Genomic DNA, 27105 nt, shown 5'->3' with positions numbered 1-27105 from the left:
ATGAAGAACAAGGAACACACCAGGCAGGTCCGAGATACTGTTGTGAAGAAGTTTAAAGCCGGATTTGGATACAAAAAGATTTCCCAAGCTTTAAACATCCCAAGGAGCACTGTGCAAGCGATAATATTGAAATGGAAGGAGTATCAGACCACTGCAAATCTACCAAGACCTGGCCGTCCCTCTAAACTTTCAGCTCATACAAGGAGAAGACTGATCAGAGATGCAGCCAAGAGGCCCATGATCACTCTGGATGAACTGCAGAGATCTACAGCTGAGGTGGGAGACTCTGTCCATAGGACAACAATCAGTTGTATATTGCACAAATCTGGCCTTTATGGAAGAGTGGCAAGAAGAAAGTCATTTCTTAAAGATATCCATAAAAAGTGTCGTTTAAAGTTTGCCACAAGCCACCTGGGAGACACCCCAAACATGTGGAAGAAGGTGCTCTGGTCAGATGAAACCAAAATTTAACTTTTTGGCAACAATGCAAAACGTTATGTTTGGCGTAAAAGCAACACAGCTGAACACACCATCCCCACTGTCAAACATGGTGGTGGCAGCATCATGGTTTGGGTCTTCTTTTCTTCAGCAGGGACAGAGAAGATGGTTAAAATTGATGGGAAGATGGATGGAGCCAAATACAGGACCATTCTGGAAGAAAACCTGATGGAGTCTGCAAAAGACCTGATACTGGGACGAAGATTTGTCTTCCAACAAGACAATGATCCAAAACATAAAGCAAAATCTACAATGGAATGGTTCAAAAATAAACATATCCAGGTGTTAGAATGGCCAAGTCAAAGTCCAGACCTGAATCCAATCGAGAATCTGTGGAAAGAACTGAAAACTGCTGTTCACAAATGCTCTCCATCCAACCTCACTGAGCTCGAGCTGATTTGCAAGGAGGAATGGATGTGCAAAACTGATAGAGACATACCCCAAGCGACTTACAGCTGTAATCGCAGCAAAAGGTGGCGCTACAAAGTATTAACTTAAGGGGGCTGAATAATTTTGCACGCCCAATTTTTCAGTTTTTGATTGTTAAAAAAGTTTGAAATATCCAATAAATGTCGTTCCACTTCATGATTGTGTCCCACTTGTTGCTGATTCTTCACAAAAAAATACAGTTTTATATCTTTATGTTTGAAGCCTGAAATGTGGCAAAAGGTCGCAAAGTTCAAGGGGGCCGAATACTTTCGCAAGGCACTGTATATACAGTCCCAGTCAAAAGTTTGGACACACCTACTCATTCAAGGGTTTTTCTTTATTTTTTACTATTTTCTACATTGTAGAATAATAGTGAAGACATCAAAACTATGAAATAACACACATGGAATCATGTAGTAACCAAAATTGTTATGCAAATAAAAATCTATTTTATACTTGAGATTCTCCAAAGTAGCCACCCTGCCTTGATGACAGCTTTGCACACTCCTGGTATTCTCTCAACCAGCTTCATGCATTTCAATTAACAGGTGTGCCTTGTTAAAAGTTAACTTGTGGAATTTCTTTCCTTCTTAATGCGTTTGAGCCAATCAGTTGTGTTCTGACCAGGTCGGGGTGGTATACAGAAGATAGCCCTATTTGCTAAAAGACCAAGTCCATATTAAGGCAAGAACAGCTCAAATAAGCAAAGAGAAACAACAGTCCATCATTATTTTAAGACATGAAGGTCAGTCAATGCAGAACATTTCCAGAACTTTTCAAAAACAGTCAAGCGCTATGATGAAACTGGCTATCATGAGGACCGCCACAGTAATGGAAGACCCAGAGTTAGCTCTGCTGCAGAGGATACGTTAATTAGAGTTACCAGGCTCAGTCCAAATAAAAAGTAACAGACACATCTCAACATCAACTGTTCAGAGGAGACTGTCAATCAGGCATTCATGGTGGAATTGCTGCAAAGAAACCACTACTAAAGGACACCAATAATAAGAAGAGACTTGCTTGGGCCAAGAAACACGAGCATTAGAGCGGTGGAAATCTGTCCTTTGGTCTGATGAGTCAAAATTTCAGATTTTTGGTTCCAACCACCGTGTCTTTGTGAGATGCAGAGTAGGTGAACGGATGATCTCCGCATGTGTGGTTCCCACCGTGAAGCATGGAGGAGGAGGTGTGATGGTTTGGGGGTGCTTTGCTGGTGACACTGTCTGTGATTTATTTAGAATTTAAGGCACACTTAACCATCATTGCTACCACAGCATTCTGCAGCAATATGCCATCCCATTTGGTTTGCGCTTAGTGGGACTATCATTTGTTTTTCAACAGGACAATGACCCAGCACACCTCCAGGCTGTGTAAGGGCTATTTCACCAAGAAGGAGAGTGATGGAATACTGCATCAGGTGACCTGGCCTCCACAATCAATCGATCTCAACCCAATTGAGAGGGTTTAGGACGAGTTGGACTGCAAAGTGAAGGAAAAGCAGTCAACAAGTGCTCAGCATATGTGGGAACTCCTTCAAGACTGTTAGAAAAGCTTTCCTCATGAAGCTGCTTGAGAGAATGCCAAGAGAGTGCAAAGCTGTCATCAAGGCAAACGGTGTCTACATTGAAGAATCCCAAAAATATATTTTGATTTGTTTAACACCTTTTTGGTTACTCCATGATTCCATCTGTTATTTAATAGTTATCATGTCTTCACTATTATTCTACAATGTAGAAAATAGTAAAAATAAAGAAAAACCCTTGAATGTGTAGGTGTGTCCAAACTTTTGACTGGTACTATATATTTACAAAACAATATATGGAGGATTGGAAATGATGTAGACAATTACATTGATGGAAGCTACAATCTGCAATATTAAAGCTGATCTACCCCCAACATTTTTTTAATCAATAAATAAAAAAATCAAAATATTTATAAAGAAATATATAATAATAAAGAAACGTCTTACCTCTACATTGCTTTTGAGGAATGGATATCCCACAGCACACTCAACTTTGGTATTATTTAGACTACAGTCTTTTTCTTTGGGCTGCGGAGTAAAGGGAGAGATGTCAAAACATACTGACAGAAATTATGACAGTGAAATGAAATCTGGATGTTCAAGACAGTAGAAGTTGAACGAACTGCAAAAATCACTGAAGCTGGAGACTCATATCTCCCTCACTAGCTTTAAGCACCAGCTGTCAGATCAGCTCACAGATCACTGCACCTGTACATAGCCCATCTGTAAACAGCCCATACAACTACCTCATCCCCATACTGTATTTATTTATTTATCTTGCTCCTTTGCACCCCCAGTATCTCTACTTGCACATTCATCTTCTGCACACTTATTTGTATTGCTTTTAATCTTTTTAATGAATTAATCTTATTAACACTTTGTTCTAGCTAGCTATTTGTGTAGGTAGCTATCAAGTAAACGCAATGATCGAGTTACTCTTGTCATTTTATTGTTTTAAGTCTTTTGCTTGTAGTGTGATTTGTCTGTTTAATTGCTATATTGTAATTACTTTGCCACCATGGCCTATTTATTGCCTTAACTCCCTTATCTTACCTCATTTGCACTCACTGTATATAGACTTATTGTTTTCTTTTTTTCTACTGTATTATTGACTGTGTGTTTTGTTCATTCCATGTGTAACTCGGTGTTGTTGTATGTGTCGAACTGCTATGCTTTATCTTGGCCAGATCGCAGTTGCAAATGAGAACTTGTTCTCAACTAGCCTACCTGGTTAAATAAAGGTGAATATATATATATATATATATTCACCTTTATATATATATATATATATATATATATATAAAATTACACAACTGTTATAAAGACAGCGAGGAACCTCACCTCGACCTTGACGTAGTTTATGTTTTCAGTAAAGCTCAGCATAACTTTGGTGTTGTACGCATTGTCTTTGCTGTTTCTAGTGGTGATCAGAACGTGGAACTTCTCCTTGTTCGCTTTGATCACAAGACTGCAAAGAATAGGAAAGTTACTACTGTAGCAGGGTAAATGTAATTTGGGCATTTCAACTGAAGTAACACAAGGGGGCGCCAAAGTACAATTCAAGGGCAACATAACTGCTACTGAACTGTCACATAACTGTTGACAGTTTGATGGACTGAAGGAATACAATCATTGTGATAATACCTTTGTATACTTGGCACAGCCTTCAGCGATAGGTCAGCTATGCACTTGTCATCGGTCCCACAGTCCACCAAAGGAATCTGAATGACATGTGCATGGTTACAAGAAATACAAAAAATGTACAAGACAGAACTAGCAAGAAAGCAGTCAAAAACGAATTCACTTGCTTAGTAGTTGCATCAAGAGACAGTGAATTGTCTCTGTTCTTGTTTGCTTTTGACTGAAATAGTGAAATGCATTCCTAACATTTGATCAAGATCAAGTGTCTGCTCCCAAGAATGACAATCTGGGATTTTATACAATGTCTTAGGGAAAACGTAGCGCTTTCGTGTGATAACTATGTGTGTGTGTGTGTGTGTGTGTGTGTGTATGTACTCGTGTATTTGTTCCAACACCATGTCCTGTTACTGTATAGTGAGGGCACACTCCTCTAGTGTAACAGAAGAGCATCCTCCGTGACCCTGAGTAGCACGTTGTACCAGAAACACTGTATATAACAGTGGAGGCTGCTGAGGGGAGGACAGCTCATAAAAATGTCTGGAAAGGAGCGAATGGAATGGCATCAAACACATGGAAACTAATTTCGCTCCAGTCATACCACGAGCCCGTCCTCCCTAATTAAGGTGCCACCAACCTCCTGTGGTTGACTAGATGGTATTGTCTCCGCCCTAATAATAGGAGTCGTCCCAAAAACGGGAAGGCAAGTGGTCAGCTTATCGGTCAGCTTATCGGTCAGCTTATCGGTCAGCTTATCGGTCAGCTTATCGGTCAGCTTATCGGTGTATTCCTGTGTGGACAGATGTTGACGGGAGTGGACCCTCTCACTTCGCCGCTTCCTCTCTGGTTGTACTGAGAGTGGTGCGGTGTGTTTGATAGCATGAGAACTCAGGCCTGAGAACCAGTGAACACGTGCTAACTTTAATAAACAGACATGTAACTTGGATGTCATCGCACTCTGTCGTGTGCTGAGGAATTTGAGGCTTCAAGGAATCCCTGTTCTACCACCGCATTATTCTCCAGCCACATGTTTCGGCTCTCCGTCCGTCTGGCAAATAGCTCATAAGAACTATGTGTGTGTGGGAGCGCCACTATGGAAACAGGACAACTGCCTGTCAGTGTTTTAAAGCTCATAAGCCTCTTATATGAACGAGTGAAGGATGGAGGACAGCTGTTGCTGATGATAAGTGCTGCAGAGAGCATGACTGCATGACTGTGTAAAGTACTGATTACTGACTTCTCTGCTCACACATTGCATATTCACCACTGTATTGTGTGATAGCTGAGGTATAATCCAATCAGTAAGGTAGGAAATCAATGTGTGCACACATGTTAGCCAGTGAGGGCCTCTAGTGGCTACAGAGGGAAGCAAGCCAAGGTATACAAAATTCATGGCAAGCCAAAAGTTACTGGTGTGTGTGTGTGTGTGTTAAATCTGGCGCAGTGTGGTTTATTTTACCGTTTTGTTAAGGGACGTTGGTAGATCTCCATCCAGGACGGGACCCGTGTCCTCAGCCAGGCCAAACTCTAGGGAGACCATGATTGGGTCTCTGAAGTCCAATTTAGCCTAAAGGGAGGAGGGGCTAATGTAAATACATGTACAATGTATCCAGGGGCATCATGCACCATTTATTTTAGAGCGGGGCGTGATGTAGGTGAGGAGGGAGGGGTGGTGGTTGGAGAATCAGGGATAATTTAGCATTTTTCAAACATCTGAAACAGCTTTACCTGTAAGCTAGAGACATAATCGTTATGCCTCATTCTATGTAAAAAAAATAATATATATATATATATATATATATATATATATATATGTCTATTTCTCTGCATAGGTTATCTAAGTATACCTCTTTATACCTGTTCAACTGTCATTTTAATTATCATTTCTAAAGCTGAGCAACATTTCCAGCAGGCATGTCAGCTAAGATAGTTAGACAAGCTAATCTAACTTGAGCGATAGCCTGAAATGGCTTGGTGGCTAGTTATGAGGTTGGGAGATTGGGAACCTATCTATCTGGCTAGCTAAAGCTAACTTCATCCAATTGCTAGGTGGCTAGTATTACAGAGAAACAACTAAATATTTTTGGGTTTATGTATTCATCAAGAAGGAAACAAGAGGCAACGTTGCTTGATCAAATTAATTTACAAACGTACCTCCTGCCCTTCACTGGCTGCTAAAAATCGAATTGAACGCAGTGTGTGTGTCACTCTACACTCTCTCTCCTCCTCCACTGAAGATACTGTATGCACTAGAGCAGGGATGGGCAACTTTGATGGGGGTGGGGGCCACAAAAAATCTGAACTCATCATGACGGGCCGCAGTAGACTAGCAGGTCTGTGTACCCACATCCATAGTCAGAGCTGGCCCTAGCCTTTTGGGTGGCCCTAAGTGAAATGTTGTTGGGGGACCCCCTCCCCCCCCCAACAACTTGCATTCAAAACATTTTAACGACCCCCTTCCTGACAGCGGAGAGTTTTCATTTCCTGTAATTCTATCAGAACCCTCCAACCATCCACCAGCTCTCCCTCATTCTCTCTCTCTTTTCTTTTGTCTCTCTTTCAAACTCCTCTCCTCTCTCAAATATGCCTCTCTACCCGTCTCTCTCCAACGTGCCGATCTCCCTCTCTATCTCATCCGGTTTCTCTTTCTCCTATTTCTCTCCCTCCCTCTTACGCTTATCTCTCACCCGCTCTCCCTCTCTTCGTCTCTCTCTCCCCTCCATCGCCTCCTCTCCCTACCTCTCTCTCTTCACCTCTCTCTCTCTCTCAGAGGTCCTGCTGGTAGTTTAATAGTCATTCTCTTCACATTGCTTTGATCAGTAAAGCGCTGGTTCTGGTTCCCATTACAGTCAAGGTCTTCTGTCATTTAAAAGCTCTCTTCTTTTCATCTGGCCTCCTCACTAAAACCGTATAATGTACAACTATCTGATACAAAACAACCAATAGAACAATTAACAATCAATGTAAAGTGAATCTATTTTTAGGCCACTTTTAAGCTGAAATGTTTGTATGTACAGTAATGGGCCTTTTGTGAAAGTGGTTGTTTTCCCTTTGATCAAGGGAGGGAGATATTTCTCCGCTTTCATGTTAAGAGCATTCCTACCTAACCTGGACTCAGGGATAGACGTAACATAGTAAATGTAAATTGTCTCCCACCATTTCGTATAATATGTTACGAATTACAATTTGTATGATATGTTATGAATTTGCAAAACGTATGATATGTTCCAAATTGTTGTGGTTAACGTTAGCTTGGTGGCTAACATTAGCTAGGCTAGGGATTAGGGTTAGGGGTTAGGGAAAGGATTAGCTAACATGCTAAGTAGTTGCAAAGTAGCTAAAAGTAGTAAGTATTTGCAAAGTTGCCTACTAGCTAAAATACTAAAGTTGTCTGTGATGTGACTCGAACACGCAACCTTTGGGTTACTAGACTTTTACATTACACGCCCACACGTCCATCCTCCAAGACCAACTTCCTTCCTTTCATTTTTGACTTAAGTAACCTTCCTTCTTATGTAACCATACCAAATGTACACTCTTGGCACCTTTTTTTCTATCTAGAACCTTAAAGGCTTCTTCGGCTTTCCCCAAAAGAAAACCATTTGAAAAACTATTTTTGGTTGCAGGTAGAACCCTTTTGGGTTCCAACCTGGAACCAAAAAAGTTCTACCTGGAACCGAAAAGGGTTTTCCTATGGGGTCAGCCGAAGAACCCTTCTGGAACCCTTTTTTCTAAGAGTGTAACATAGGCGAATCACAGATTTACGTTCAATAGGTTACGTCTTTGAGGCCAGGCTGTCCTACATTGAATAAATACCAGAGCAACTAGGCTCCATACTATACATCCATCCACTACATCCACTAGCCAGTCTCTTGAGGAGGTCTACTGAGATACTAAATGGCCCACTGAGATACTAATGGTCCTTTAGGCTGGGACCAAGTCTGTTTGTGCTGTTTTGCCCAAATGCAATGGTCATTATCATGCCAAACATATGATAGTTGATACGAGTTGGCTATAAAGCATAAAAAGTTCTGGAACCAGGCTGATTACGGCAAGGCACTTGTCTTTCACTGCGCTTTATCTGACGCCATCAGAATTATAAACTGAAGCCCATTTCCCCTCTCTAGTTCAAAATCTGCAGCCAGTAACCCATTTAGCAATGTTCTACTAAACTATGTAAGAAAAGGTGTTTTTCTATGGGGCTGTTATCTTTCTCTGTTGTCTTTCTCTCTCTATCTCCCCCCAGACTCCCTTCTGCCTCTCTCTCTCTCCATGTGGACTAGGCTGGGTGAGGAAGGATTTACTTGCCTTCATGGCAAATAAATGCTCCACACACAGATTGTCTATGATCTTGGCGGTGGCCTGGGCCTTCCTCTCACTTTTCTCGTCTATGTTGACAAACGCAGCCCTCGACTTGGCCCTCAGAGAGTCCAGCGTCAGGCTGTACTTAATGGCTGAAACACAACAAACACCAGTCATGATTAGGGTTGCAAAACTCCAGCAACTTTCCCAAAATGCCTAGTTTTTCTATAAATCTTGGTTAGGGTTAGCTACAGCAACCTCAAAATGAAAGCTTTCTATTTTACTCCTTTTTACTGTTCTTATCGAGAGTCCGCTTTAATTTGCTGCATATTATTGAAGGAGGTTTACACTGTAAACATGTTAACATACTGTATGAAAGGAAAAGGGTTGATCAGACTCTCACCTGTGCCCGAGTTAGCGTCATCCTTCTCAGACTTGACGCTGTAGCTAAAGCAGACCCTGGTCTTCACACACACAGTTTCCCTCTCGCCCAACATGCAGCCTTTAGAGGGCTGCTGTAGGTTGATCTTGCTCGGGTCAAAGGTCATGTTGGCATAAAGCTCAGCCACATCCTTGGACCTGGATGACAAACACCAGACTTATGCAGCGTTCAAAAACACCTGGGAACTCGGGAAACATAATGACGTCAGTGATCTTCAGGTCGGAAAGTCAGAGCTCTAGAAAGAGGCCCGAGTTCCCGACTTGGAATTCCGAGTTGGATGACCGGTCAAATCGATTTAACCCAGTCGGTGCACATTTTTCTCCTAGTTCCCAGTTGTTTTGAACGCACTGAAGTTGGAGATTTCCCAGTTCCCAGTTGTTTTGAACACGGCATTAGCACATGGAACTGGCACATTCAAGTTACAAAAGTGAATGACCTGTGAATTAAACTTAATTAATACACGTTTCCAAAAAAGGAAAACTGCTTCCATTCCTTTTAATAAGTAACCCCCAAATAGATCATATGAAGCACATTATTCATGTCTTCCATGAAAAGAGGTTTGCGACCGCGCTCTAAACCACATCGCGGGCTCATGGCAGCTCTACAAAGGAATCCATTATGACGGAGGTCACTGGTTTCCGTGGCGTAACTGAGTTCTACAGCTGCAGTATCAAACTGTTAGCGCCACAGTTAGCGTCCACTGCCATGGACGCTCTGGAGTTAGGGAGTGACTCTCCAACAGTCTACAGCCCCGCTCTGTTAAGCAGAGGTCCAAGAGCCCAGGAGGAAGAGCTGCCAAATCATGTTTTAAAATCTTTGCCTGCTGGGATTTGGAGTTTTTCACACAGCCCTGGTCGGCCCCGGTCAGCTAGGCTCGTTCCAGCAGAAACTGAGTGGGTGTGAGGGATCCCTGGATGGGGGCCCTGTGGTGTGTAGAGAGCTCAACTCCGTTATATGAGATGGGAGGAAAGGAGTGAAGAGGGTTCAGCTCCATGAACTCTATGAGGAGAGGAGGGCCAGGGGGTTTGAACATAGAGAGGAGGGGGTTGTTGGTTCAAATCCCGAGAGGGACACAGCTGTGTAAACCAGAGTGACAGTCTTTGATAGATGAGCTAAAGATATAATAATACAGTTGTGGGAGATGATATGAGGTTACTGCTATTACTAATAGTTCAAGTGGAGTGCTAGAGTGAGTGTGTGTGTTCCTGCTTACATGCGCGGCATGAATTTTATGTTTTGACTCTAAACGCAGAGGCACTGAACACTCACCAGAACAGAGAAGCGCCTCCCAGACCTCCGATGGTAACGTCTATGATTCCATCTCCGTTCAGGTCCATGACTCCATGGATTGACTGGCCGAAGAACTTAGTCTTCACCCCGTCTCCAGGACCTGGGATACGCTGAAACCACACCAGCACACACACATTCAGAGGTCGAACAGGAATACTTCCACGGTGTCTACTGTAACTGCATATCTACTGCAGAGTGTCCATCCACAAACCCCTATCCCACACATTGATTACAGATGAGGACCAGTGGTGGCTGGTGGAGGGAGAAATCTGAGGATATGGTTCACATGTGTTCCATTCATTCCATTCCTGCCATTAGAATGAGCCCGGCCTTTGACTTCTGGTGACACCAGACTCCACAGACGGGGAACAGCCTGACCACCTGGTCTTTTCTTTCTTCACCTGGACGTATTTCTCCTTGATCGTCTTCTTGGCTCCGTGGTAGATGTAGACGGCTCCTCTGTGGTCATTCTCGAACGGTGCCCCGATGGCCACGTCCCGGTTCCCGTCCAGGTCCAGGTCGCTGACCTCGGCGATGGCGGTGCCGAAACGGGCGCCACACGGGTCATTCTTGCGAACGTTGGTGCAGCCATGGGAGTGGGCCGAGGTACAACACGTCTGGTTGTCCGGCTTGAGCGTGGCCTGGTGCTCAAACGTGCCCTTCTGGAGGTGTAGGGTGATGGGGAGAGAGAGAGAGAGAGAGAGAGAGAGAGAGAGATAGAGAGAGAGAGAGAGAGAGAGAGAGAGAGAGAGAGAAAAAGAAGGAAGCAAGGGGGGGAGACAAATGTTTGAGCATTATCAGACCCTTGTTCTAATCCAAAGCCATCTTTTTTTTATAATGAGACTTTGTATTGTATCAGACAAACATCCCCGAAGTCTGATCTCCAACTAGATAGTTACATTCACTTATTAACCTTCACGGAAATGCATTTTTCATTGAACTTAATTTACGATGACAAGTCAAAGACACACACAGTGCACCACACACCTCATTGAGTTTGAAGACGTACACCTGTCCCTGTTCCTCCCTCTCTGGGCCCATGTACATAGGAGCTCCCACCAACAGGATGTCTGTGTACGAGTCCTGGTCAACATCCACCGTCTGGAGAACGCTGCCAAAGTAGGAGCCAATCTACAAGGAGACAGACAGGATCCATAGAACGGGCGTGGAACTTCTAATCCTGGATTATATAGTCCATGGGTCAAACGACATTATAACCACTCAACCGTAAGTCCAAATACATGCTTTAATATAAACCTTTACTTAGCCTCTTCTCAATTCCATGCTCAAAATTAAGTAGAAATACTGCGTGATCTAATGCCTTGACATAAGTGAACTCTTGTGAATTCCAGAAATTAGAGTACATTATTTTCCGCTCACTTTGCAGTATCTCATTTCTATCTAATGCATACCAAAGATGTCCTAAAACTATTTTTTGTTGCATTGGTAAAAAAAAAAAAAAGTATAGTCTCTTCCCACACCCGCTGTGTCTAACCACATTAACCCCATGCGTTTGACAAAGCAACTACAGTACATAACGTAAAGATGTTGCTTGTAACGCATCGTGATGACGGTGGTGGAAGATGGATGGCGGATGGTTTGAGGATTGGTCACCTGCTCTCCTTTCAGCACTTGTGTGACTGTGATGTGTTGCCCATCCAGTTTGTACACGATGACTCTGCCTGTGTGGTTGTGCCGCGGTGCCCCCGTGATATATAATACACCATTAGGGGTTGATGCCGACTGCACATCATAACCTGCACGGTGGGCAGATACACACACACACACACACACACACACACACACACACACACACACACACACACACACACACACACACACACACACACACACACACACACACACACACACACACACACACACACACACACACACACACACACACACACACAGCATAAGGACACAGAGTCTCTATTAGAGGGTTATTTGAGTACATTGGTCTCCTGGCATTAGTTTAGTTTAGTCTCAGTGTTAAGAGGAAGCAGTAAAACACCAGAGAACAGAGAGGTGTGTGTGCGCGCGTGTGCCTGCATGAGTGTGTGTGTGTGTGGTTAGTTTTTCTGAAGAACACTATACCACAGACAGTTGATATGTCAGACACACTCAGTGTTTGTGTTCGCCCGGTCTGAGACGAACAGCCACCCAGATTGTTCTCCGTGACACCTTTTTTAAATAACATTATTCTCTAATCCCACACAGCGTCTTCCCTACAGCCCGTAAAAGGTAGTACTGTAAGCCCCGCGGGTCTGTTATTTCAGTTGGAGTATAAGCATATCTGCGTCCCAAATGGCACCCAATTCCCTACATAGTGCACTACTCTTAACTAGAGCCCTACGGGCCCTGGTCAAAAAAGAAGTGCAGTATAGAGGGAATAGGGTACTAGTTGGGACGTAGACCATGTTTCTGTCTACTGTAGAGTAATGGGGCTGGTAGTCCACCATGCTACCCTGGGCTGTTTATACAGGAGCTGGAAGGCACTAAGGACTTAGCCCACTGTCCAGTTTCCAAAGTATCAGTGCAGGTTGTTATTGTACAGGTTGTCATTCTACCGTAATCTAAATAAGAAGCTGTTCTTCTTAACTGTCTTCAATTCAAATGCCATGCGTGGAGTGGCTCATATAAAACAGTAGGTCTAGACTTACACACAGCAACAGAGGACAGGGCAGGAATTCAACGTCATAAAACAGCCATGTATGGTTAAATAAAAGTTTAAAAAGGTAAATAAATACAGTGTCATCCATGCGGGTGGTTTGTCTGGTCGGGCCTGGACTTGACCCACGTACCCCACCAGGCTGTGTGTGTGTGTCGTTTGTACTTACCCACATACCCCGCCAGGCTCTCCTTCCTCTCGTCCAGGGGGTCATGGAAGTCTGCGTTTAGGGGAACCATGGTACCCTGGTCTGTGTGCATCACTACTGTCCCGTTCCACTCATACGCTCCCACTGCTCCCAGCATCACACCCTCCTATGAATGAATGAATGAATGAATGAATGAATGAATGAATGAATGAATTGTATTTAACAACTATAAAATACATTTCCCTCAGCCATGTGAGTACAACAATATGTACAGTATCAGTCTTCTCAATAATCCTGTTTTTCCAAACCTACACACCTGTGACAGACATCATTTTGTATTAAGGACTATAATAACATGTATTTACAAAGCCCTTTTTTACATCGGCAGATGTCACAAAGAGCTCATAGAGAAACCCTGCCTGAAACCCCAAATAGCAAGAAATGCTGATGTAGAAGCACGGTGGCTAGGGGAAAACTCCCTAGAAAGGCAGGAACCTAGGAAGAAACCTAGAGAGGAACCAGGCTCTGAGTGATGGCCAGTCCTCTTCTGGCTGTGCCAGAGGTCAGCACCTCAGGAGTAAATGTCAGTGGGCTTTTCATAGCCGAGCATTCAGAGGTCGAGACAGCAGGTGCGGTAGAGAGGGAGGGAGAGAGAGAGAGAGAGAGAGAGAGAGAGAGGGCCGAAAAAAAGCAGGTCCGGACAAGAGCACATTGTTCCTAATACAACAAAGCACACATAAAAAAATTAAAGAGTCAGATGAGACAACATCTCATAGAGATACTAAAATCTAATCTGCTGTCTTTGTAATGTCGTCTTCTGTGACAGCATGGGCAGTGACATTAAGGGCCTCCATCCAACTCTTTGGGACAATTATGCTACAGCACAGGAAACAGGAAGAGACCCCCCCCAGGAAGTGGAAATGCTCATTTGAGTAAAGGCTGAACAGACCAGTGTCACAATGCAGGCAAGTCAACTAAGAACAGATTCATGTTCGCAACGACGATATCAAGTCTGAATGCATTGCAGTGTCAAGTAGCCATTTCCCCCACAGAACCCTGTTTCATGAATACAGGAAGACAGGACAGGGTAAAGTATTTCACAAGACGGAACTGGGTCATTCCGCGAAATAAGTGCCCTTTGGGTCCATTTGTTTTAATATGGTGAAACTATTCCTTAAAAAAAAATGTTTTTCAAAAGAAACAGTGAACATCTTATAGTCAATTCAGTAAAAGCAGGTGAGCTGGTGTTTTGTGGTGGAAAACTGAGCGGGTTGAAAAGAACATGTCAACCCTGTTGCCCATAGATACAGGCTACGAATGTTTTAACGATTACGTTTTTTTGCATTCAATTGTCACCCTCTGTTGCCCACAAAACGCTTCCATTAGCACTGTCACAATGGGATTTTTGGCTGATTTAAGAACAAATTGTCAACCATTTTACAGTCAACCTTGTTACTTTATTTGGCAGTTAACATGCACTTACTATAGTCATTTTTATTTTATTTTACCTTTTGAGATGGGAAAACATACTTTTTATTAAGCTGAACATGTGTTCTTTATGACAGAATGTAAAAATGAGGTGAAACCAAAAGTTTAGGTAGAACCCTTTTGGTTCCAGGTAGAACCCTTTCCACCAAAAAGGGTTCTCCTATGGGGAGAACCGAATAACCCTTTTGGAACCTTTTTTTTTGTAAGAGTGTAGCGCACGTTCACTCCAACTCATCGACAGAGGGGAAATGCCTGATGAATGCACATAAGGTTTGGGAGAAGAAAAAAAAAAGGTTTTTGTTTGTTCAAAGTGAACATCCTCTCACGGAAAAGGCATCTCTTGTTAGTTCTCCTCTCCCCCACAGCACAGATATCTCTGGGCTGAGAGAGGAGAGGAAAGAGAGGACAGAGGGTACCTCTTTAGTTGGATCATGGTGAACCAGCACAGGGATAGACAAGATGGTGAATGAAAGATCTCCCTGGCCACACACCGGTCGAATCAATATTGTTTCCCATGTCATTTCCATGAAAATTCATTTAAATGGAATAACGTTGGACTAACGTGGAATAGACGTTGAAGTGATGTCTGTGCCAAGTGAATAACGCAACACCCACCGTCGTTATGTACTGTATCTGACTGGGGCCGATCAGCATGCAGTCACAGATTCACAAACGTGATATCCTATAAACCGATCACCGCGGCAATATGCTGCACCCTTTAGCCCAGTGGGCTAGGACAGTGGGAGTACACTATTAAAAGAGAGTATTTTGAAACATAAAACATTTGATAGATTTATGCAATTAGTTGCCCTTGGGTGTTGGGAAAGCCTAGTTGCATATTTTCCAACTGTTTCTTTTAACAGTATAGGACAGTGGAAAGCAGGGGTAGAAGGAGTTAGTTGGAAAGGGGAAAGGGGAAATGAAAGCAGGGGTGTATTTATTACGAAAACCGTTTAAGAGCCAAACAGAAGCGAGCAGAGCAAAACAAGAGTCTCTATTGGACAAATGTATGTAGGTCCCTCCTCCCTTCAGTTTGCCTCCGTTTAAGAAATGTTTTGCAACAGAATCGGCCTAATGAATACGTCCCAGGAGTTGAAGGAAACAACAGTAGGCAATGTGGACTCACCTTAGAGGTGTGGGCACTAAATCCTGCCTGGGACATCTCCATCTCAAACGACGAGGTGTAGTTACCTGACGTTGCTGTGGAAAGGACATTCACATGGATCCATTACTATACGATCACATGACGATACGATCACATGACGATACGATCACTCTCACTAATCCATTTTCATTGGAACTGTCTGCGGACTGTTTTTAATGTCGTTATTGTTTCTAAATTGTACGACTGTGTGGCTGTTTGGATGATAACTCACTTCCCCCTTGGGGATGAATAAAACACAATCTCATCTCTCTTTATTCCACTACGTAGAGAAGAACTCGAGCACAGCTCCGGAGAAGAACCCACCCTTGGCCACCGTTGTCGCTGAGATCAAAGTAGCACAAAGCATGTGGTCGCGATTTAACTAGAAGAAAGTAGCTCAGCCTACCTTCCAAGGCAAAGATCCTGCTTCCCAGAGCGTCTACGATGGTGAGCAAGGCAAACTCGTCGGACACGTTGAAGAAGTGATCTCCCACAGGATCGCTGGAGATGTTCTTGATCTCCTCAATGAACTTTTTCACCTCAGTGATGCTTCTGTTGTTCCTGTTGTAATCACCAAGCACCTGAAGGGAAACAAATAGTGTCGTTTTTTTCTTTGATTTATTTAACTAACCGTTATTTATACAGGCAAGTCAACTAAGAACAGATTCGTATTCGCAACGACGATATCAAGTCTGAAAAACAGTCCTCTATATACAGAATGTGGTCCATGTAGGAAACAGGATTTGAACCCATAACTCTTGGCCTGCCTGGGCTGGAAGATTCCCAGTTGCAGACCCCTAGTTGGAGGATTCCCGTACTGTTTATTCTCTCCTGATTCATAGAAGCCTCTAACCAGGATTTCTGGAAAAATCTGAGAATTCTTGGAAAGTTCCCGGGATTTTGCAACCCTCATACCAAACCATCTAAACTACGTGAGAGACGGTGTGTTTATTTGAGGTCTGTTAGGGCTGTGACTGTGATATTGTCCTGACTAAAAGGTATGTTACAGCTTTTACTGTGGTGGGGCTATTTGAGGTATTAATATTGAGGTATCATGGTTTTGATGGTCTTATACTCACTGCAATACCGAACCTCTCAATGTCGTCTTTCTCGCATTCTGCGGTGACATTTTTGAGGTTATGAGAGTCATGTGACTCTCCGTCCGTCACGATTATCATGACCTTCTTGACCCCGGGCCGCGCCCCTCGCTCCACGGTGAAGGCCTCTTTCCTGAAAATCATAAATCATTTTTAACTCACTTCACACATTGTACAAGAAATAGACACACTTAACTGAGTGGAACAGTAAATTCAACTGAACTCAATTAAATTAAGTACATTTTTTGTAAATTGAGCAGGACCAGACTCTTGTACTGCACCTTGCCGTGTCGATACCCAGGAAGGTCATGGTCCTGACACCCTGCTGCTGTTCAAGATTCATCACTTTTCCCAGCAGGGATAGAGTGTTATTAAACTGGCTGAGGTTCACATTGTGAATGACTTGCTCTCCATACGACACAATGCCCACCTGGAACAAAAAAGGCGGGATTCAGACAGACCGACACTCACTCGAACGTACAAATTCGCCCTCATCTCACTCGCCCTCTTCCCTTTAAACTCCTTTACCCTCATCTCACTCTCTGCCCTTCTCTCCAGTTCCCTCTTTTCTCACTGTCCCATCCCGTGGCACACTCCAACACTCCCAACACTTCAACACTCCGAGACAGTCTGGTAAAGAAGGCTATGTGGTCCGGTCTGGTGAGTCTAGTGTGATGTCATTCTCTTTATATAGCACGCATGGGTACTTATCCGGCTATGGAATATGGGATCTATAAAGGGAGAACTTTGTAGGACAATATTTTCCAGTGCAGCACAGAGGAAAACTGTAATTTCACCATTAAGCTAAACCACTGTGAACCAGCTCCTCTCCAGAGGCAGGGGTATTCTAAAAAAGGGACTCCCCATTCACATAAAACCATTTTTAAGTAACCTTTATTTAACACATAATGCCCTTGGACTTTTAAACTAATAACAGTACGAGTGATGACTTAACAGTGGTTCTGAGACTGTAATGAATAGATGATCATCGTATATGCACGTATCTCAAAAGGCAAGGCAACGACTTATTATTATTATTATTATTATATTGTGCTGTTACATAATTAAAAGACAGCGAATTGCAGTTGATTGCTGCTGTCATCTTTCTATTCCGTGTCCCTCCTCTTTTCTCTATCCCGTCGCTCCCTTCTGTCCCTCTCTCAGTCATGTCCCAGAGTTGATACTGTGTTCTTAAAGGGTCCTTTGGCGAAACTGTTTCACCAGGCTGGAACCATAAAGGGTCCTTCTACGGGGTTCTTCGACAGGTACCCGTCATCTAAAGTGTTACCCATTTTTTTCCCCCCTCTAGTATACAGAAAGGAGAAATCACCTGGGACAGTTTAGGTCCAATTTCGATATTTTTCAGAAACTTGACCAGGAACTCAATGATGCTGTTCCATGGCCATATACTATTGGAGCCGTCAAGCACCATGACAATGTCAAGCTCCTTGGCACACTCTGGAATACAAGAGGGATTCAAATAATGTGGCCGTTATGATCTGTGTAACACAACCAATATATCACATACTACACGCAATGTAGAATTTAGTTGGGGAAACAGACATGTGTTTTGTATGTCAATGTTTAAACTGTTAAAGCCGCAGTTGCCAACAGTTTTTATACAATAAATGCATTAAACAGTTGGTTTGTGCAGTGGAGAAAGGTGAAGAGAGGGAGAACACTACAATACCCAGAAGCTCTCCCATCTACAGTAGTCCCTCTTGAGTCTTGTAAAAAAAACTTTAGACTACTACTGAGAAGGAAGCAGAGGAGACATGCATTCTATTGGACATGCATTCTAAGTGGTACAGTATGCCAGAATGGATATCGGAACTCAGCCACAGACTACACTATAATGTGCTTAGAATGCATGTCTAATACAGTGTCTGAGAGTGAGACTACACAGAGGTGGAAAGCTGTATCTCATCTATACTGAGGTTTAATAGTCCACACCAGGGTTTCCTCAACTGGTGGCCTTGCGGGGTGATTTTACTTGGCCCCCCAAAGTTTTCTGACCAAATTTTTGTTCTTCTTGTTGGACATAAAATACCATAAAAACACCAGCAAATCAGCTCCAAGTGATTGTACTTCTGGAAATCTGTTCCAAAGTATCCCCCCCCTCCACACACATAATAGAGAGACATACTGTAATGTGATCGTATACAAGGTTTGAAATGATTATGTTTTAGTCAAATATTATATCTGTTTGGGCTTCTTGCTGTCAATGTGCAGTGTTAAGACAGCGATGACAAGTCTCTCTCAAAATCTGTCCTAACTTGGGCATGCATGGCAGCAAGAGACTGGAGAGTAGTTTACACTCAGTGGAATGCTCTTATGTACACAAGCGATGTTTCTCTCTGGGCCACGTGGCTCGAGGGGTTGGTTGGTTAGGGGGTGAAGAGAGGAATGGGTTGGGGGGGGGGGGGGGGGGGGATGTAGAGAGAGAAAGCTCTGCTCTGGTCTGTCTGGGGTAGGATGTAAAAGGAACACCAAGGTGAGGGATCATGCAGCACTGGTCTGACTGTAGTTCTCGGTGTGTGTGTGTGTGTTTTGTTGTCCTGTACCTTGCACGGCCGGGGCGATGGAGTTGAGTACCTGGAAGGTTGAGCTGACGTTGGTACATACCCCAGAGATGTACGTCTGCTGACCACACATGTAGCCGTACTGGGGACCACAAGCCTGGACGAAAATAGTAAACACACACACGCGTCAAGGAGGAATCTGAAATAAGGTCATTAGGACATTCCCCCTGAAACTTTTTGAAGAAGCAGCGCTAGCTAACGTTACCTCATCATGAGACCATGAAAGCTACACACACATGCTCACTGGGTTAACCTGGACTCGGAGTAACTGACTCTCCGAAGTACAGTATCGGATAGGCTAGGACTCTCTAGTCAACAGTCCTTATATGAGCAGTGAGGTACAAGCCCAGTGAAGTGGCAGAGGGGGAAAGTTCTGGTCAGATCCGGGCTTTGTAATGTATATCTTATGTCACCATTATAAATACTCAGACCCATTCTTCTAGACAGAGACAGAGAGACAGAGACACACAGAGAGAGAGAGAGAGTGTGCCACAGGAGGTTGGTGGCACCTTAATTGGGGAGGACGGGCTTGTGGTAATGGCTGGAGTAAGTGGAATGGCGTCGAATACATCAAACCCATTCCATTCGATAGTTTCCAGCCATTATTATGAGCCGTCCTCCCCTCAGCAGCCTCCACTGGCGTGGGGGTGTGATATATATGTCAGCTCTACATATAGTAACAACCGTACTGCCTCTTGCAGTCCAGGGCTGACATCTAGATTTCCACATGGCCTCTTACCAGAAAGCCTCCTTGAGGGTTGGTAACCAGCGTCGTTCCCATGGTCATGTTATCCTTGACTTCGTGTAAGTTAGGAATTGTTGTGTTTTCTGGGAAAATATGAAATAAATAAAGAAAGAAAGAAAGAGTCCTTGAAGAGAAAGAACAGCTGGTCAAATTCCTCTGTCCATTTTCCCATAGGCAGAAAGTCAGACTACCCTTCCAGAACCATGGAACTCTCCGGACCTCACTTAACGATGTGCACTACTGAAATGTAGCTATTTTATTTACCTCAGATAATTATGCATAGGCTATGGGTTATTTCTACCGTCTTTCCCGGTAAAAGCATACACGCACGCACCTTTTGTATTCCAGCATAAATACTGTAGCGTAGTTAGCAGCGTGTGCTGAATTTGTCCTGTGTGGTTGTAAGATAATGGCTCTGGCTACACCGGGGTTGTGGGTTCAATTCCGACTGGGGGGTCACAAATATTCAAATGTATGTGAATACACTGTTGTAAGTCTCTTTGGCTAAAAAGGGTCTGCTAAATGGCATTCTATGTATAATTCAAATGTGCTCTCTGTCTAGAAGCATTTTTCAAAGACGTCTTATGGGGAATCATGCAGGCTAATCTCATAATGTCCTCTCTCTGTACTCATAATTCACGTCACGTCCAGTGACCGCAGAACAACGCACGGCCCTGTCAAGCTGTAGTATAATACAGTCATTGTCAGGCTCACACTGTATTTGACCAGATTGTATGGTGGACAAATGTTCTTATAATTTTACTGGAGAACATTACAAAATATAAACTTTATATAAAAAAATAAATACATAAACAATAGGTATAAACATCAAAATACTTAACAAACAACAGATAATGTCAACAAAATGTGTTGCAGAATTTGAATACATCCCCAAAATGAATAGATTTTTGTTCCACTAAATTGATAAATCCTAATTCATCTCAACCCTGCCTTTTGGGAGTGAGTCAGTATCAGGGTTGGGGGTGAATTCCATTTCAATTCAGTCAATTCATGTTCACTTCCTTAAATCGACTTTATTGAAATGGAATTGACCCCCAACCCTGTTCAGTATTGAGCCATTAGAAGCCCCGAGGCATGGTGAACGACGCGCATGCAGCAGAGGCGGCATGCGGGTTATCTGGTTAGCATGATATAATTATGAGTGAATGAGATGAGACATTCAAATCCTGTTTATGTGGTGTCTTCCTGTGCTGCTGCTTTGGCTCACGTCCTGTCCAGCACACAAGGCAGGGAGTCCCAGACCAGCACACTGGACGATGCGAGGCTGTTGTGTTTGGTTGCTAAAACCTCAACTCAGACGCAGTTAATAGAGGGAGTATCAATAGCAATCCCATGCAACCCACATATGCAAACACATACACACACACTGTAAACGAGGGCTCACCAGGCAGCTCCAGTTTGATACATTTAGGGTTTGGTCCTCGATCCACAGGGCATTTGTAGACATCTCCAGTCCGTTTGGCTGGCTGGCCGGCCAAGGGAGAACCGATAAGTACCCTTTAAAGACAGAAACAGGGGAAGAGGTTAGTATTCCATACCCACCCAGCATAAACATAAAAGCAACAACTAGAGTTCCTCTCAACGACCTAGCGTTCGTTGGGTTTTGTGTTTTCCCACGAAAAAGGCCATTTAAATGTATTACAAAAATGCTTGTTGTGCAGTGGAAAGTACACAATTTAGCACTTTACCCCTACTATGTTTACTCGTCATAACATTGTTTATGTATTTCTGAGCGAGTAACTCATGCTTTTACATCGGAGTACAGCTTGTTAGCTGGGCTCTGTTGTTGTGAGTGTAATCTGTGTGGTCCGGTGCTGGTTCTCTCTCACCCGAAATCTTGCGGGTACGATATAACGCTAAGCTGAGCTAGTTATCTGCTAGCACGTAAACAGTTCACCTAATTAACATTCCACTCTCCTAATGACCGCTGATCAACTAAAGAGGGTGCAACCAGCGGGAACACAATCAGTCATCATCTCAAAAGCTCACAGCTAAGTGACACACTGCACAGAGAACAGACATCTGTGCCTGATCCACACTGGGCCTGGATCACTTTCAGCGACAGCACTCACTCTAAATGAGAGCCTTCAATTGGGGCCGTGCCATCTGTGATTGATAACTCTCCTCACATCTACAGTAACCCAGGTTAAGTGACACAGGCATCGAAACACAATCTCTCTCTCCCTTTGTCTCCAATGGAGGTTTCTGTGAATTACCAACCCAAATAAGGCTCTGTTCCAATATCCACACATACATACTACTAGCATACTTTTCTTAGAATGAAGCTATGATATAGCCATGCATTCTAAGGTATGCTAGTATGTATAATGGAAGGATCATATCTTCATCAATCGTATACATAGGTATCTGGTTAATATAATTTAACTGGAACTATCAGGTCTTTCTTTACATTATCACTGTGTGAAATTGACAGTGTGAAAATGCCTTAAAGTGGTATGCCAGTATGGATATCGGAACATATAGCCCTCGTCACTCGTTACACAATGGTATCTGTGTATAAGTGAGAGTAACTGGGCCTATAGGAGCCTTATCTACACGAGAAAGCTGTGGGATCGTTCATCGTTCCTCATCACAGTTGCTCCTGCTGATTGGGAAGGACTAAATCACCGCAACTGATCCCATATGAGCTTAACAAGCCCATTCCAGCTGAATGTATGGGGATAGTGAGCTAGTTAGTTAGGGGCCAGGGTCACACTGTAAGGGACTCCAGTAGAGAACTATACAGACCGGCTGTCTCTCTGTCTGAGGTGGACTGTTCATTTCTCTAAATGAGGCAGATGTAGTTTACTAGCATGTAACAAAAAGGGGGATAGCGAGCTAGTTATTTAGGGGCCGGGATCACACTGTATGAGCCTCTAGTGGCGTAGTGTAGGGACCGGCTGTCTCTCTGTCTGTGGGGGACTGTACCTTTCTCTAAAGGGAGGCAGACTGAGTTAACTAGCATGTAAAAATGTGCTCCTTCACCAATTAAGAGAGGGCCCACAGACGCGTGGTTTCACGGTGCCTTTACTGGCAGACTGGGTGCATACTCTGGTGGGTTGTTTCCACTTAACAGGCGGCGGGAGGGGGGGGGGGGGGGGGGCTCTTTATGAGATGGTGTTAAGCTGCAGGCCTGATACACTTGGAGGGATGGAGGGAGGGACTCTTTATTTGAGCCAGTGTCTTGACCACAGGACTACACTCTTAGAAAAAAAGGTGCTAAGTAGAACCATACAGGGTTCTTCAGTTTGTCCCCATTGGGGAACCCTTTTTGTGCTGGGCAGAACCCTTTGCAGAGGGTTCGACATAGAACCATCTATGAATGGTTCCACCAGCCTTATTGGTCTAATTATTATTATTATTATTATTACATTATTCTTTTCAATTATGTTCTGATTGAATCTCTTCAGTTTTTGTTGGAAAGGAATATATTGAACAAAAATATAAACGCAATATGCAACAATTTCAAAGATTTTACCGAGTTACAGTTCATGTAAGGAAATCAGTCAATTGAAATTAATTAATTAGGCCCTAATCTATGGATTCCACATGACTGGGCAGGGGCGCAGCTCTTGGGTGGGCATAGGCCCACCCAGACTGGCCCACCCACTGGGGAGCAAGGCCCAGTCAATCAGATTTAGGTTTTAATACATTCAGAAATACTCTTCAGTGTAATCAGCTATCCGGATGGCTGGCCTCAGACAATCTGGTGAAGAAGCCAGATGTGGAGGTCCTGAGCTGGCATGGTTACACATGGTCGTACTGCCAAGTTCTCTAAAACGACATTGGAGGCGGCTTATGATAGAGAAATTAACTTTCAATTCTCTGGCAACAGCTCTGGTGGACATTCCTGCAGTCAGCATGCCAATTGCACGCACCCACAAAACTTGTGTGACAAAACTGCACATTTTAGAGTGGCCTTTTATTGTCTGCAGTACAAGGTGCACCTGTGTAGTGATCATGCTGTTTAATCAGCTTCTTGATATGCCACACCTGTCAGGTCGATGGATTATCTTGCCAATTGAGAAATGCTCATTAACAGGGATGTAAACAAATTTGTACAAAAACATTTGAGAGAAATAAGCTTTTTGTGTGTATGGAACATTTCTGGTAAATTTTATTTCAGCTCATGAAATCATGCGACCAACACTTTACATGTTGCGTTTATATTTTTGTTTAGTATAGCTAGCTAAATCAGCCATTAGCTACGCCATCAGAAGCTAAATAGAAGGCCTCCGCCATTCCACTGTATTAGGGCAGAACTTTGGAGTGACAGTGGAATCAACCAATCACTTTGTGTCAAGTATGGGTAGATGCAGCCCAATATGGCGACAGGAGTATGAGCGGGTTTGTCGGAAGGAGTGGGTGTATGGAAAGCAAATCAGCTAATTGAGCAGATTTGTTACCGCTCAAGAACGTTTTGAGTGGCTGATTGGGCTGCACCACGAGTCGATAAGCCGGCGACCGGTGAACCGGGCTGCCTGCCGAATTGAAGTGCTTTATACTGAGTATCACGGTAGTAGTAGTTGTACATTTAGATTGGGAAATGCTTAGACTAATGGTTGTGTTTTTGTAGGCTACCATAGGTTGTGTAAGCAATGTGGTTATGGTTGTTGGTAGCATTATCCGTGTTGGTGCCTATGTCTCCCCTTATTAATAGTGAGCGTGCAACTTTCAAACAACCACACCCACTCTTCCCTACCAGCGAACCAAGGAAATTCTGACGAGCGCGATAAGGGTTTAGGAGGTTTTTCAACGAAAGTAAAGAACAGTAATGTTACGAGTAAAGTAGGAAGCGCAGGTTAATAGGCGATAAGATATTCATGTTTGGCGAAAGGAGCGTACGTACGGTATTTGGCCTGGCGAAGTGGTTTTATATGCTGATTGAACGGAAGCTGTTTAAGCTGTATGATTTCCTCTGCTGGTCTCGAGAAGAAATGACGAGTACAAATTGTCCGAGACCGAGTCAAGGCCGAGTAAAAATGTATCCGACACTCGAGACCCAAGTATTATATGGTTCTATGCAGAACCCTTCTTGACTTCCAAAGAATATTCAAAAGAACCCTTCCTTCCAAAAACGGTTCTTATGTAAAGGGTTCTAGATAAAACCATGTGCCTTACAAATAGCACTTTTTTTGTTGTGATTTTGGTAAAGATGTTTGAAAATAGTAGAAACAGTCAACATTACAGGGAGGGACCCATGAGTCATGTAATGCAGTCAGTATTTTAAGATATCTCAATGTTGAAGTTGTCTTGTTAACAGGAAACCAAGCTACTGACAGGGTTAGGGTCAATTCCATTTAAATTCCAGTCAATTCAGAAAGTGACCAATTCCAATTTGAAATGCTACCAATTGAAAATCATTGAAGTCCAAAAATGGATGTAGCAACTGATTGCCCCTTAAATACTTTGAGCATTTCATTGAGCCTGCCTCGAGTGCCAGATGGGCAGAGTTTGCTTTTTACACCTTTGGGACTATTCCATTGGTTCCATCCATGGAACCAAGCTAAATCAAGGGCAGCTTAAGTATTTCAAAGAAAACTATCACTATGTGAACCTGGGGCTTGGTGGATGATAACATGAGTTGACTCACCATTTCCCTTCACTGTTCTCAAACTGCTGGACTGAGTATCCAAACATGTCCTCCAGCGAACCATGGAAATTCAGCCCATTCTTGTCATCCACGTTAAAGGAGAACACACACGGTAGCAACGCTGCAAGAAGATTAAACTGGTGTTACTACAGAGCAATCAAACATGTCTCATTGGAGAAAAGATCTATAAGCTTTTAACAAGTATAATGTTAACAAATTGTGTCATTTTGTAAAACAAAATATTGCAGTATCAACGAACTTCATATTTACAGAGAAGTTATTGGCAAGCAGAAAAAGAAGATATGCATAAATAGTTATACAATATGTTTCAGGAAACAAACAAGAAGCAATAAAAAGCCAGTTGCACAAATACAAACTGTTTACTTTCCCCACTTTTTTTTAATAAAACTTTTGTTTTATAAAACGTGTTCCATGGGTTAACTTTTTTTTTTATTGTATATTGTTGCTATGGCGATACAAATGTAATGTTTGTCGTGCAAATAAAGCATTGTGCATTGAATTGTTTAGAATACAAAAGGTGCTAGGGATGGGAGTCAAATATGGAAATCATAACCCTATCTACTGTAAAGAGAGTGCCCTTCCAGTGTCAAAAGAAGCCAGAGCAATGTCATCATAAGAGAATAATGTCTGTCAGAGACCCCCTCTACCTCCATTGACCATTAACATCTGACTTTCTAGGACCCTCAAACTCAACTCTGGATGTCGAAGCCAGTTCCACTGCATTTTTTCCCCCATTGGAACCGATTTAGAACAAGGACACCAGGTGGGTGCAATTAACAGGTAGACCAGCAGGATCCGGACCCCATAGGGCACGAGTTGAATACCCCTTGCTCTAGCACAATGACTTCTTCTCCAGACCCCATCCTCAGTCTGCTGAGATCCTGAACTAAAATACATAGTCACTAAATATCTAAATGTAGACCTCAACGACATCTCATTGCCTTTTCATTTTTTGTGAATTTCACAGTGTCACGACTTCTGCCGAAGTCGGTTCCTCTCCTTGTTCGGGCGGTGTTCGGCGGTCGACGTCACCGGCCTTCTAGCCATCACCGATCCATTTTTCTTGTTCCATTTGTTTTGTCTTGTCTTCACTCACCTGGTTTCAATTCCCTAATTACATGTTGTATATTTTCCCTCTGTTTCCCCCCCCCATGTCCTTGTCGGGAATTGTTTATTGTAAGTACGTGTGCTTTCTGTGACTGATGCGAGACAAGTTTTGTGCCCATGTGTTTTGTTATTTTTGTATGCCGGTAGTGATGTACATTAAACGGCTCCGGCTATTAACCAAGTTCTGCTCTCCTGCGTTTGACTTCCCTGCCACCAGTTACGCACCCTTGACACAGAGTATTGTATTAAATTCCCGGATTTGTGAGGGAGACTTTAGGATTAGCATCTCACTGCAACGTGGGCCAAGAAACAGGTTAGTAGGGGTGACGAAACACGAAGACCAAACACAGTAACTCACAGAGGACAC

The 27105-nt window shown here is 43.3% G+C and overlaps 1 protein-coding gene and 1 long non-coding RNA gene across 3 annotated transcripts in view; one reads left to right on the top strand and one right to left on the bottom strand.

The window, feature by feature from the left end:
- The window catches only part of LOC139408893 (integrin alpha-1-like), a 75100-nt gene that overhangs the window by 7522 nt on the left and 40473 nt on the right, over positions 1 to 27105 (bottom strand). The window contains exons 2-21 of one of the 2 annotated variants that reach the window (XM_071153325.1): positions 25611 to 25731; positions 21402 to 21514; positions 19991 to 20079; positions 19234 to 19348; positions 18000 to 18127; positions 16951 to 17099; positions 16652 to 16802; positions 15979 to 16153; positions 15555 to 15628; positions 12962 to 13106; positions 11736 to 11878; positions 11109 to 11252; positions 10523 to 10783; positions 10101 to 10231; positions 8793 to 8968; positions 8396 to 8541; positions 5547 to 5654; positions 4094 to 4170; positions 3791 to 3917; positions 2897 to 2977 (exon numbers count right to left, since the gene is read on the bottom strand). In XM_071153325.1, the coding sequence (XP_071009426.1) occupies positions 2897 to 2977; positions 3791 to 3917; positions 4094 to 4170; positions 5547 to 5654; positions 8396 to 8541; positions 8793 to 8968; positions 10101 to 10231; positions 10523 to 10783; positions 11109 to 11252; positions 11736 to 11878; positions 12962 to 13106; positions 15555 to 15628; positions 15979 to 16153; positions 16652 to 16802; positions 16951 to 17099; positions 18000 to 18127; positions 19234 to 19348; positions 19991 to 20079; positions 21402 to 21514; positions 25611 to 25731 (2654 nt within the window). The remainder of the gene's footprint in view (positions 1 to 2896; positions 2978 to 3790; positions 3918 to 4093; positions 4171 to 5546; positions 5655 to 8395; positions 8542 to 8792; positions 8969 to 10100; positions 10232 to 10522; positions 10784 to 11108; positions 11253 to 11735; positions 11879 to 12961; positions 13107 to 15554; positions 15629 to 15978; positions 16154 to 16651; positions 16803 to 16950; positions 17100 to 17999; positions 18128 to 19233; positions 19349 to 19990; positions 20080 to 21401; positions 21515 to 25610; positions 25732 to 27105) is intronic. The other variant, XM_071153326.1, reaches the window with a different exon arrangement.
- On the top strand, positions 24445 to 26728 carry LOC139408894 (uncharacterized). Its single transcript, XR_011634330.1, has 3 exons — positions 24445 to 24533; positions 26310 to 26394; positions 26599 to 26728. It is a non-coding gene; the product is annotated as an uncharacterized lncRNA (long non-coding RNA).

This window comes from Oncorhynchus clarkii, chromosome 5 (assembly GCF_045791955.1).
Source record: "Oncorhynchus clarkii lewisi isolate Uvic-CL-2024 chromosome 5, UVic_Ocla_1.0, whole genome shotgun sequence".
Lineage (NCBI taxonomy): Eukaryota > Metazoa > Chordata > Actinopteri > Salmoniformes > Salmonidae > Oncorhynchus > Oncorhynchus clarkii.
This window is presented reverse-complemented; position numbering and strand designations above follow the sequence as displayed.